At 46.9% G+C, this 13,676-nt stretch overlaps 1 protein-coding gene across 14 annotated transcripts in view; it reads right to left on the bottom strand.

Annotated features, from left to right (window-relative positions):
* MTMR14 (myotubularin related protein 14) overlaps positions 1-13,050 on the bottom strand; it is a 51,890-nt gene extending 38,840 nt beyond the window's left edge. For 6 of the 14 annotated variants that reach the window (XM_059663458.1, XM_059663464.1, XM_059663460.1 and 3 more), the window contains exons 1-6: positions 12,734-13,046; positions 11,749-11,897; positions 7,677-7,785; positions 2,334-2,409; positions 2,025-2,085; positions 2-124 (exon numbers count right to left, since the gene is read on the bottom strand). In XM_059663458.1, the coding sequence (XP_059519441.1) occupies positions 2-124; positions 2,025-2,085; positions 2,334-2,409; positions 7,677-7,785; positions 11,749-11,897; positions 12,734-12,895 (680 nt within the window). In that variant the 5' untranslated portion in view covers positions 12,896-13,046. Of the gene's footprint in view, position 1; positions 125-2,024; positions 2,086-2,333; positions 2,410-7,676; positions 7,786-11,748; positions 11,898-12,733 lie in introns of those variants that run through there. The other 8 variants (XM_059663459.1, XM_059663465.1, XM_059663471.1 and 5 more) reach the window with 6 other exon arrangements.
* Positions 13,051-13,676: the final 626 nt, after the last annotated feature.

The raw sequence follows: 13,676 nt of genomic DNA, 5'->3' as shown, positions 1-13,676 counted from the left end.
CTTCATGCCAAACTTCACCTTCTTGTTTTCTACCATCAGGTCACAGATGTATTTGACTGACAGGTACCGAAGCAGCTTGATGTCATAGCCTCTGACCTTATCAAAAAGATGTGTGTCGGAACTTCTGAAACAAAGAGCCAGAGGGAGAAGTTGCACTGCACACACATTCAGAAAAAAACTGGGGGTTGGTGAGCTTGTTCAAAGAAATACAGATGTTATTGGCAAGAAATTGTTTCCCTTCTCCAGAAAATGGAGGGAAGGGAAGACAGGAAAACTGGTTCTAGAAAAGGTATGGAGAAGATGACTTTCTAAGAGATTACCTCCTCGGAGATGCATTTCAAAGAAGCAATTTGCAGCCCTGAACCAGGGAAAGGCTTTTTCGCCCAGCTTGACATTAAGCCAGAAGACCCAAAATAATCTCCAAGTTCTAAAAAGCAGCAAGCTGATGGCTGAGAGAGTATTTGAGCTTCCACTAGAGTTTATATCTCTTCACCTTTATGACCATTTTTAGCCACGGCTTGCTCATATCGGAACAGACTGAAATTCTTGATGGCAGATGGACTTTTTAAAGCTATCTTATCAACTGACTGTGAGATACTAGCAAGTGAATTCCTTCTCCTTAGCAGGCCTATGAAGCCAGGAGAAAGATAGAATCTTCTTAATCCCCTTTTTGATCAGTCACACAGATTAAGGCAAAAGTAGAACGAGTAAACAGTCCCCATTAATTTTATGTTCACTGCTTAGCTGTCCCTAGCTGACTCCTCACCAAAAAGTATATGCTGTGGACGAAGGCCTGCCTGATGGCAGGGAAGAGCCGAACATTCCTGAGCACAAGCCAGGCCGCTGCTCTCGGACTCACAGGCAGAAGCCGAGGCACAGCGCGAGGCCTTCCAGGGACTGAGCCATGTGGGGCAGCTGATCTTACTAGGGTGCTCATGTGCATTCCAGAGACACTTGATACCAGTTAAAGAATGCCCATGTGGTGCAGACCAGGCGAAGGCCCTTTTCCACAATATCCTATACTGCTGTTTTCTAAGAACATTTGGAAAGAAGTACGAACAGTGTGAACCTGCCCATTTCCTGCCTTTACGGAGGCCTAAGATACTTGTTTGTCTGATTGTTTGTTTTTGATCCTCACCCGAGGATATTTTTCCATTGATTTTTAGAGAGTGGAAGAGAGAGGGAAAGACAGAGAGAAATATTGATGTGAAAGAAACACATCAATTGGTTGCCGTCTGCACACACCCCAACCAGGGCCTGGGTCAGGGAGGAGCCTGGAACCAAGTTGTGTGCCCTTGACTAGAATTGAACTTGGGGCCCTACAGTCCACAGGCCAACGCTCTATCCACTGGCCTAAACCGGCGAGGACCTAAGATACTTGTTTATATCAAGTACTCTTATGCCACCAGTCAAAAAGCTATGGAGCCTCTCTCTACATCTCTCACGTGGGTACTGAAGTGCTTGCCCTGTGCCGCAGCACCAAGTGTGCTGTGTGACGCCTGGCCGGCAAGCTGGCTGTCACCACCCTGGCCACAACCTGGAAACTGTAGGCCAGGGGTCCTCAAACTACGGCCCACGGGCCCGCCGAAAACATTTATCCGGCCCGCCGGGTGCTTTTGCCACCGCTGCCTGTCCTGCTTAGCAGCTGACTCGTCCCAGGCCCGCAGTGCACATGTGTGGAATGTCTGAGGGACAGTGAACTGGCCCCCTGTTTAAAAAGTTTGAGGACCTCTGCTGTAGGGCTTAAAGACACACACACAGGTGCCTGGACTAGGACATTACCTCTGGGATCCTGATGTGAGCCAGGGTGAAAAGAGACTGCTCATATATTCAATAAAGTCTGCTTTGGTGTGAAGCCACATGATGGACTTCAACAACCCTATATTATGGACGTAGCAGTGGGAGGAAGGGAGCCAATCCACTCACCTGGACCAGGGATGAATTTGAACCAGTATGAAAAGGGCCACCACTGGTCAACACCCGACCCCAACACCAGCCCAGACCCATAACAACCTGGCACTGACCGAAGAGCACAGTCCTCCTCTGTGATGTCCTCTGCATCCGCCCAGGCATCATCTGCACCCCCTGCCAGAGAGACAGTCTGTCAGCACTGAGGCGGTGGCTCCAGGGGCTCCGCCCAGGGAAGTCCTGACCAGCCTGCCCCCCACCAGCTCCACCCCATATACTGGCGGTCTTCTATCCCAAACATCTCGGGTGACAAAAGGCCTAGTCTCTCCCCAGCCTGCTCCCACAGGCCACTGTGGCTAGGGGTGGCTATTCTCTATGACTGAGCTCTTGTTCTTAAGTCACAGAGGACACAGCTTAACATTCACCTGAGAAAATATAGTTGTAGCCAGTTCGTCCATACAGCTCCCCCCATCCAGCCAGTGTGGCCGACCTGCAAATGTGCTGGGAGAGAAACAGAATTTTCAGGGTCAGATGGTTTTCTGGGTGTTTTTGTTTTTCCCAGCTTAACTGAAATATAACTGACAGACGTTATGTAAGTTTAAGGTATACAACATGTTAATCTGATGCTCTCATATATTGCAAAATCATTACCACCATAGTGCTAGTTAGCACCTCCATAATGTCACATAATCAGCATTTCTTTTTTTCTGGTAAAAACATTTAAACTCATCTCTTGTTAGCCCTGGCCGGGTAGCTCATCCTGATACACCAAGGTTGTGGGTTCGATCCCGGTCAGTGCATGTACAAGAATCAACTAATGAATGCATAAATAAGTGGAACAAATTGTTTCTCTCTCTAAAAAATAAAAATCATCTCTCTGCAATTTTCAAGTATAACCATAATCACCATGCTATATGTTAGATCCACACAGAACTTCTTTGTCTTATAACTTTGATCAACAGTCAGTTTTCTGAAGTATGCAGTCAAAAGAACATTTGGGCTCCTCTGATTCTTCCAGCAAAATGGGTGCAGGAGCACTCACTGAAACCTTATCAGCATCAAGGCCACAGCTGTCAATTGGAAAGAGGCCTATATTTAATCTACAGCCTCTGTCAAGGGGGTATCTCCCCAGACGAGTGGCACCAGGATGTTACTATTTGATAGATTTAGAGGTTGTCACGCATGTACTTGGGTAAGATTTGGTGGTTATACCATCTGTTCACTGTTTTCATGAGCCCATGAGGTCGATGGGGCAGACATTGTTGCTGCTTCATAGGCACAGGCAGGTGAAGTAATGCGTAAGGTACACAATGAGATCTGATCTAGAACCACCTACCTCCAAAGCCTATGGGCTTATGATTACCTGGAACTGTTTAGTGCTGGGTGGGAAACCTTTGAAGCAGGAGGGCCAATTAAGGGAGAAAAGCTTGGGGGCTTTTTTAAATTAAATATATTATTTCTTTTCTCTTCTCAGTATTAAGGAAATGTAGCTACAGATGTGCTTACATATTCTTTTACTCTTTTCCTCATCAATGAAGGAGTATTTTGAGAGCTAGAATTCTAGAAACCACCAACCGGCATGAACTTCAATGCATCTAATTTTAAGGCTTCATCTTTAATTAAATTGTGTTCCAGGAGATCTAGTAGGGTTGGGGAATGGGAGGAGATACTGGGGCTGGGGAAGCAAGCCAGCCCAGAGTTTAGCCAAAGACTGGAGGTGGCAGTCAGGGTGGCTGGGTGATTACACTAGAGAACGGAAGCTGCAAGGTGACAGAGAGAGAGGGTGAAGCCATTTCTCAATGTAAAGTGGGTCTCAGGAAGACCACAAAACAATGCCTCACCTTCTCTACCTGTAAGCTAATGGGAGGAAATGGCTGTGCTCCTACAGGAAAGGGGTGTAAGCGGGAACTTCTTGCTTTCTGAGGTACTGGCAGCCTGGGGAAGGGGGAGGTAATAGAAGAGCAACCTGGATTTAACCTGGGGTGCATGCGGAAAGCAACCAAATCAATGTGTTTCTCTCACATAGATGTTTCTCTCTATATCTCTCTCCCGCTCCCTTCCACTCTCTCTAAAAATCAATGGAGCACTAGCTGGTTTGGCTCAGTGGACAGAGTATTGGCCTGCAGACAGAAGAGTCCCAGGTTCGATTGCAGTCAAGGGCACATGCCCGGGTTGCGGGCTCAATCCCCAGTAGGGGGCATACAGGAGGCAGCCAATCAATGAATCTCTTATCACTGATGTTTCTATCTCTCTCTCCCTCTCCTTCTTCTCTGAAATCAATATATATATATATATATGAAAATCAATGGAAAAATATCCTCGGGTGAGGATTAACAGAAATAAAAATCAGAAATAAAATAAATTAAACATTTAGTTCCACAGTTGCACTAGCCACACTGAACTGAGATTTGAAGGAAGCAGGAAGCAAGCACTTAACATACTCCCCTTCCCCAACGTGGTAGAGGTAGCTGCCCCTGAAGTGCTGCTGGCAATAAAGACTGCCACCACCGCCCTCGTAACCGAGCACCTGATGAGTGCCACACTTCTCTGAGGACCACATCCCCGTTTCACAACAGAAGACATTCCTGTGCTTTTCCCAATCTCGCTCTCAATTGCTTGTTCACTTGTCTTCCTTCCCCACTCACTGAGCTCCACGAGGACAACAACTGTCTTACTCCTCTGTCTGCCCAGAAACTAGCACAGGGCCCACTACTGTTACATCCAAGAGCAGCATCGTCCTGTTGAGCCTGTATGTACAAGCCGGAGGGCACTTTGCCAGGTGCTGGGAAGACAAGAACACTGCCCTCAGAGGGATTACAGCAGAGAGAGGGAAATGACAGACATTCAAACACACAACTAGAATAAAACATACCTAAATTGGTATTAAGTGAACACTGAGTCAGGGGAAGCTAAGGGGCATAAAATGGTATCACTGCTTAGAAAGAAGGTACAGAGGAAGAGAGCAGGATTAATGGAAAAGCCCTCATAAAGATTTAAGAATGCCAAAGCCTCCTCAATAATCCCTCCAACTCATCCCCCACCCTCTGAAATCAGTTGGCTTAGGCTCTTTTCTCACAGGCCTGTTTAGTCTGTTAAGTGCTACAATCTGTTATTCAGCAACCCCACTAGACTAAGCTGTTCAGGGTGGCATTTCCCAAATGCATTCAGGCAAGTTCCTTACTCATGGTCTGCAGACAAATGAGAAATACCAGACCTGACAAAGCTACACAGGCCTCTCTCCTACGAGACTTCTGAGAGCCTTTACTGTGTCAATGTATGCATATCAACATACCTTATGAATCTGGAGCTTGGGGGTCAGGCCAAAACTAGTATGCAATATTGCTCATTCTTGTTGGACAGGGAATGCTTTTCAAAAATATATTCTTTTTTTTAATATATCTTATTGATTTCATACAGAGAGGAAGGGAGAGGGATAGAGAGTTAGAAACATCAATGAGAGAGAAACATCGATCAGCTGCCTCCTGCACATTCCCAACTGGGGATGTGCCCACAACCAAGGTACATGCCGTTGACCAGAATCGAACCTGGGACCCTTGAGTCCGTAGGCCATCGCTCTATCCACTGAGCCAAACCGTTAGGGCTCAAAAATATATTCTTTTTTTAAAAATATATTTTATTGATTTTTTACAGAGAGGAAAGGAGAGGGATAGAGAGTTAGAGACATCGATGAGAGAGCAACATCGATCAGCTACCTCCTGCACACCCCCCACTGGGAATGTGCCCGCAACCAAGGTACATGCCCTTAACTGGAATCGAACCTGGGACCCCCCAAGTCTGCAGGCCGATGTTCTATCCACTAAGCCAAACCCGTCAGGGCTCAAAAATATATTCTTAAACTACTGTTCTATGGAACACACTTTGAGAAACAGTGGTTTGAGTACATCCTGTGTAATTTCTAGTAACAAGCACTATGCTCCGTAGAGCAATGATTTTTAAAATAGAGTTCTGGCCCTAACCGGTTTGGCTAAGTGGATAGAGCGTCAGCCTGCGGACTTGGGGGGTCCCAGGTTCGATTCCGGTCAAGGGCATGTACCTTGGTTGCAGGCACATCCCCAGTAGGGAGTGTGCAGGAGGCAGCTGATCGATGTTTCTCTCTCATCGATGTTTCTAACTCTCTATCCCTCTCCCTTTCTCTCTATAAAAAATCAATAAAATATATTAAAATAAAATAGAGTTCTGGAAACTCCCAGGAACATGAAAACTTTCTAAGGAAGCCCTTGGCTAAATCTCCCTTCTTACCTCTCCTTTCACATTTGCCCTTCTCCCATTTTGCAAAAGAAAGACCCAAAGGGGCAGAAACATCCCTCCTCCTCACTGCCCTGCCCTGGTCCTGGACTACTCATGCTGGGTAACTGCAGCTGGAGTCTGTAAGCTACTGAGGTGAAAGCTATGGCACATGCACTCAGACACCTGCTAAATGACTGCATCCTTGTTCCCCTCATCTCTTCTAGGCTCTCTACTTTAAGTTCACTATTCCTGGACTAATATTCCTCAAAATGCTACTTTTGTCCCGCATTTGCTCAAGAATCACAGTAGCTCTCCAGGCCAACGTAAACAGCTTGATCAGCATCAGCCTCCTGTACTCAATCAGCTCCAACACATACCTTCCATTCCAGTCAGGAGGTTTCCTGGCCTCTCTTGTTCCTGCCTCCATGCCTTTTCCTGTGCTATATCACCTGCTTGGAACACCCTCCCACTCCTCCTGCCAATTATTATTCTGCTTATCTTCCAATGCTCTCAAACTAAGTCCTCCTCACTTAATGAGGCATAGTCGGCCAGTCCACACTGCTGCCCCTCTTTGGTGAGTTCCTCTTACACCACACCTTGTGACTCTAAATTAGTGTGGTAGCCTGAAGAAGTTTTGGGATAGGTTCAAATCCCAGCTCTCTAGTTGTTTAAAGTAAACTTGGGGAAATTATTAACCTCTTTGAGTCTCATCTGCAATATGAGAATATCAATTATGTCAAAGAATTATAAAAAGGTGAAATGAGAATGTATTGGGGAGTCAAATTAACAATAGTCACTAGAATATAAGCTCCATGGGGGTAAGGAATTTTGTCTAATACTGATGTAACTTAAGGCTTGAAACAGTGCATGGGATATAGTACACATTTAATAAATACTTAATGAATTACATGATTGAGAAAATGAATAAACAATAATGTAATAACTGACTTGACCTAATCGACTCCATAAACCTTTGATGTAGGCATGATTATTATTCCCATTTTATAGAGGAGAAAACGGCCTTGCACAGGCAGGTCTGAACCTAGGCAGTCTGGCTCCAGAACACAGCGGGAGGTACTCTGGTGTGACTACCCCTTCCCTACCTAGACTTATTATTTTTTAAATATATTTTTATTGATTTCAGAGAGGAAGGGAGAGAGAGAGAGAGAGAGAGAGAGAGAGGAAGAGAAACATCAACAATGAGAGAGAATCATCAATCAGCTACCTCCTCATGCCCCACAATGGGGATCGAGTCAGCAACCTGGGCATATGCCCCAAGCAAAGGTGATCTCCTGGTTCATAGGTTGCCACTCAAACACTGAGCCACACTGGCCAGGCCCTACACTGATTCTTGAAGGTGGTTATCAGAATTGGCCTGTTTCTCTGGCTGGCACCAGGCACCCAGTAACCACCAACACTCGGCTGGCAAAGGCCAAAAACAAAATTATCCTACACTTTGCATTAAGCCAGTTACCCCAGAAGCGGGTCTCAGGGAGTGTGAGGCTATGGCGTGGTCTTACCTTGCCCTTGAACAGGATCACTGGGCAGACAAACCGTCCTCTGCACCTGGCCATCTTGCTGCGGTTAACAAGGTCTTGCAACTTGCTCACCTGCACAGTGCTCTGAAACCTAACGCACAGACAAGAGAGGCAGGTCAGGCTGGTTTCTAAAGGGGCATGCATGTGTACGCTTGTTTTTACAAAGATCCCATGCTAGGTCTGCATGTGTATGTGAATACTCATTTGAAATTTAGTAAGTGCTCTAATCCCTAAATTCCAGATCATGGATTATGTTTTTCAGGAAAAGAAAAAAATGCTATATCATAGGTATTAAAATTTAAGTCATCCTGATTTCAGAACCTTTAAAATGAGAAAAAAAGAAGTCAGCTATTCTGAAGACATGGTATATAAAATACAGAAATATACACAACAAACTGAATGTTGATTACTAGTTTTTTCCTCCCAGAGTAAGATAACAGGTGCTCTGCGGACCCTCTGGAAAACACAGGGCCATTTTTTCTGGGACAGAGAGTGAAAGAGAAGCCATTTCTGGCACTGAGAAGTATAGTAGTTATTGCACTGGTTTGGTAAGGGAGCTTCTAGAAAGAGTCAGGTATAGTAATGAGTGACAGCAAGTCACACCCCTTTCAAATCGTATGAAATCAGTAGATCCCCCACTGACTCTCCCTTAGCTCACACCAGCAGCTCCCTCTGTGCTCTAAATACATTTGATTCTCCCAGATTGAGTCCTTCCACTGAGCACACTCTCCGCAAAACCAGGGTGGAGAGCATGCCAGCATTTCCCTCCTAGGGGCTCTGTGCAGCCTTTTAATATAGAGGCAGGCACATTTATACTTGTTAGGCTAGTTGGTGGCTTATTTTCTTGGTTCCTCTACTCAAAGAACCAACTTGGTTTCTATTCCAAAGTTCCTGTTTTTATTTTTATTCTCTCTTGGCCTTAGCATCTTTACCTTACAGTGCGAAGCACTGAATTGTTTGGCACATGACTCATAGTTGAATGAGTAAGTGTAGGCTTGTGGATTTATGTTTGTTTTGCAGGACTGAGTCTTTACCCTATGGAATCTGATACATCTCTGGGTAGAGTCATTATTGAGTTGAACTGTAGGACACCCAACTGGTGTCTTGAGAATTGGTGGTGTGAGGAAACCCCCCACCCCCATACACACAATGGAAATGGGTGCAGAACTACCCCCCAATGCCTCATCTGTACTTCCCCAATTCTGGCTCATTATACTGTCATTGCTTATTTGTTGGTCTGCGTTACCCACTAGACCTACAGATAGGGACTTCATCTACCTGATAAGACTTCAAATAGATCCCCTGGATCTGCCACATCGCAATAGCTCAACAAACACTTGCTGATAAACATTATGTCTTGGCTGTTCAGAGATCCCTGCCCAGGCTTCTATTCCCAGATCATGGGCTAAACTGGGGAGATGTGTTAAGCGGACTTAACCACTTCCTTAATCCAGTTCTACCCTGTGTAACTCAGTCTAATTAGTGTCATATTAACACCAAAGCCAAATATGTAAAGAAGCAAAATTTTCTACTTCCCACCTAAACATGCATGTATTCCCTTCTCTTCAACCAACAGGCATCACCCACTCAGTATCACTTCAAGTCCTTGCAAGGAGTGAAAAGTAGAAACTAACTCCAGTAACAACTCCAAGTAAAGGAATGTACCACAGTAGCCCTGGCCTGAAAGGTGACACTCTGCTAGACAAGGTGGGAAAGCCCTGATGATGGCAGGAAAAAAAAGGCAGACGGGAACAGAGCAGTGTGAAGAAGACCTGGCTTTTAATCCCACTCTGCTAACTATGTCTGCGGGTTTAAATTTCCTCTTCTGGCCCAGCCAGGGTGGCTCAGTGGTTGAGCATTGACCTATGAACCAGAAGGTCACGGTTCAATTCCCTGTCAGGGTACCTGCCCAGGTTTCAGGCTCGATCCCCAGTGTGGGACTTGCAGGAGGCAGCCAATCAATGATTCTCTTATCATTGACATTCTCTCTCTCTCTCCCTCTCTGAAATCAATAAAAATACATGTTTTTTACAAATATAAAAATAAATTTCCTCTTCTGTACAATGGAGGTGATACTATCCTCTTCACTAGGTGGCTTCAAGACTTGAGTTAGTGTCTGAAACTCTTAACATGTGCCAAATAGCAGGTACTTGACAAACGTTAATTTCCTTCTCTTTAAGGACTAGAATGAATCAGCACTAAACTTATTTCCTTCCCAGAAAAGCTCCAGTGGGGCAACCAAGCAGAGTTCCTAGAGAACTGCTGCTACAGGCTGGTTTGGTATTACCTGGAGCTTGTTAGAAAATGCAGCTCAGCCCCACTCTAGACCTACTGAGTAGGATTCTGCCCTGGAACTAGAGCTTCAATGATTCACTCACAAAATCAAGTTGGAAAAGCACCATCTGGACTACAGCTGAACTTAGTACCTTAATGCCATTGTAAAACCACCAGTCAGCACTGGAATGAGGGCGAGGGCAAAGGAAAAGAGCTCTTTTTCAGAAACTTTAGGCTTGGAGAGCCCTGGAGTTCCTAGGTTGTACAACAGAGGCTACCACACAATTCTATGATCTACATATAATGTTTTTCTAACGCACTCATTTTTCTCAATGAGCCTCACCACAACAAGCTCCTGATATGGTACACCTATGGACGTCCCATTTTACAGATGAGAAAGCTAAAGCTTATCCTTAACTCCTCCAAACTGGTTGTTCTGCTTGAAGCCTCCTTTGACTTCTGGTGGCCCACAGCAGTGGTTCTCAGGCTATAGCATATGTAAGGCTGATCTAGGGAGCAATCTGAGACTGTAGATTCTGGAAAATCTTATTCAGGGGTCCTAGATTCTGTGATTTAATGAGTGTTCAGGGGATGCTAGGAAATAAAATCACTAACACCCTCAGATCCACTCTCCTTGGCCTGATGATCAGGACCCTGTACCAGCTGGTCCCCAAGGACATTTCAGGGGCACCCTTACTCATCCTTCCAATTCCAGCTGAAAAAAATCCCCACCATGGGGTCTTCCCAAACACACACCAGGCTGCTGGTAGGCCTACAATAGCATTTCTCAAACCTTAATGTGCAAATGCATCACTGGAGCACCTTGTTATGCTGTGATTTTGACTGATTCAGAGTCGCTAGTCAGGCTCTGGGTGCACTGATGGATGGGATGGCCTGCTACACTTTGCAGCATGACTCTACTGCAGCTGGATTCATGGGGCCAGGCTTTCATAGTATTGCTGAAAACAGCTCCGAGAATTCCCTTAACATTCGCAACAAGCAGGGAGACTAGGGGAACAAACTTTGTGCTTGGCATAAAGCACTTCCTAGAGCCTAAATGCTGTGATTATTTTTTACTGTCAAACATCTGCTACCATTTACTGACCACTTACAGCTTGCAGCCTGTGCCAGGTGCTTTATGTTTGCTCTCCTAGGAAAGCACTCAGACCTTGATAGGCCCTAAATAAATGGTAGCCCTTATTTCTAATTCTCACAATAAACATGCCAGGCTTATAACAACCACATTCTTCATCAGAAAGTGCACTAGCCACTTTTCTAAAGAGGTACACTTACCAGTAAGAAAACTAACAGACAAACAAGGTAAGTAACTTGCCCAAGTTAGTTGCACAGCCAGCAAATAAGGCAGCCAGCATGTAAATTCAGGCAATCAGACTCCGGACCTCAGTCAGGCTTATAAAGCATGTTGATACAGCACACCTCCCATCCACATTCCCATCCACATTCCCTTAAAAAAGGACACAGGTTCAGAGAGATGAGGTGTGAAGTCAACAGTCTTAGGACATTTAGCTGCTGTAGAGTGGGAGTGAAATGGAAGTCCAGGGCTGTGACTCCCTACCTCCATTCCACCATTCTACGCCATGCTGCCTTGCCAATCTTACCTATCAAACCATGAAGTAAACAAAGATGTGGATGAGGCTTACCACCTGGGGAAAGCAAGTCTGACCAGCCCAGTGCTCTGCTTAGCTGCAGAGTTCCCAAGTCTGGGGAAGAGTTGTCAAGGCCTCCCCAGACAAGCCCACCCTGGTCACATGATGCTCACGTGTCTTTCTCCTTCTCAGAACTTTCATACTCCAGGAACACGATGTGCTGGGGGTAGTGGCCGCAGATATCCCCATTCAGGTTTTGGATCACACTGTAACAGTAGTCTCGGCCAAACAGCTCCAGACATCTCTTCTCGATGCGCTCAACCTGCACAGAGGAAGAGACCTGAGTATAAAGACGATTCTGGGGTTCTGAGTGGGAGAATTAGGTGGTTTATGACCTGGAGAGGTCACTGAGAATGACATATGCCTCTGTGATTACTATTCAATGCCAGGAAAAGACCTACTGGTGGGGGGGAGGGTGTCACAGGCCCTAACTGTGTAGCTCATTAACCAATGTGGTGTGGCATACTATGGGAGGGACACTGAACCCCTCAGTTAAACCGTTAAGCATTTGAAGGAGAGGATTACAGCTTTCATCCAGGTCTGGCGATGAGACCCAAGGGAATTCCAAGGGTCGAAAAAAGAAGAACTGAAGCCTGCTTCTGATAAAGGACCAGAGGGAGTGTGGGCTGTGCCCCTGCTCTATAGGGGAAGGAGAGGGAAGGGCCTGCACTTAGCGCCAGGCTGTGTAGGAGGCAGCATAAGGAGGCAACATGGTTCACCTCTTGACTCCATTCAGCCACACTACTCCAGCTCCTTCATTTTGAAATTTGAACCAGAGGAATACAGTCTAGACTTTTTTTTTATCCTACCCTGGGGGTTAGACTTTTTAAATATGTTGTCCCTGCCAGGTGCAGGGGAGTAACCCTCCTCAGTTCCTCACTCTGATCCTCGACCTCCAAAACCCTTGTCTCAAAACCAAAGGGCTTTCTTCCCTGCCACAGACTGACCTCGGTTCCTCCTTCCTCGGCTTTTAAACCGACCCTTACTCTCCGGATCCAAACCCTGGGACCTCTCCTTCCTCGGACCCCTAACCTCAGCCTTTCCGCCTGACTTTCCAACCCAGGAACCTGCTCCTGCTCACGACGCCTACGAACTCACCCTCGAGCCGCCGGTCCCGCTGCAGTCTTTGGCCCGGTACTGAGTCCTAGAGAACTCCTCCAGCAGCTCCCCGAGCCCAGGCTCCTGCGGCGGCGGGGTGCCCGAGGAAGTCGAGGACCCGGCCGAAGCGGCGGCGGCGGCGGCGCCCCGAGCGCCAGCCATGGCCCAGCCCCAAGTCCCTGCAGCGTCCCGCGTCCCTTCAGCGCGCCTCAGCCCGGCCCATGGCACCTGGAGGCAGCGGCTCCAAGTCCCGAACCTCCAGAACCGCTTTAGCTGCCGCCTTCCGCTTCCACTTCCGGCCCCGCCCCACGCATCCGGATGTTTACCTTGTTTTGACCAATCGGAGGCCGGGACCCGCGCCCCGCCCCTCGACCACCGGCCCCCGGTCAGACGCGGAGCGATCCAAGTGGTCTCGGGGGAGGGGGCCGAGCCGCTCGCAGACACCGGGTGCTCCGCCCCTCGGGGCTTCCCCTGGGGAAGCCGGGCTAAACCATTGAGGCGGGGGCTGGGGGGGGGAGTGAGGGAAGGAGGAGGGAGGAACCACGGGAAAGGAGCAGAGTAAGAGTGAAAGGAACCTTTTTACGGGAAGAGGAGGAAACTGGTGTTGGCAACCACAGTAATAATAGTAACAATAAACAGTGTTTCATAAGGCACTCTGCTTGCACCGCTCCTTACAGCGTCCCCGTGATGTTATAGTGCCCCTAGCATTAATGAGGAAACCCCGCAGTCATAACTGGCTTAACATTATTATTAATTTTTTTATTGATTTTTAGAGAGGGGGGGAAGAGAGAGAGAGAGAGAGACATCGGTTTATTGTTCCATGCATTCATGCATCCATTGGTTAATTCTTGAATGTGCCCTGATCCAGGATGGAGCCCACAACCTTGGCACATCCGTCAAGCTCTAACCACTGAGCAACTCGGGCCTGGGTTTGAAAGTCTGT

This window comes from Myotis daubentonii, chromosome 14 (assembly GCF_963259705.1).
Source record: "Myotis daubentonii chromosome 14, mMyoDau2.1, whole genome shotgun sequence".
Classification (NCBI taxonomy): domain Eukaryota; kingdom Metazoa; phylum Chordata; class Mammalia; order Chiroptera; family Vespertilionidae; genus Myotis; species Myotis daubentonii.
The sequence above is the reverse complement of the archived record's forward strand: the minus strand, read 5'-3'. Positions and strand labels throughout refer to the sequence as shown.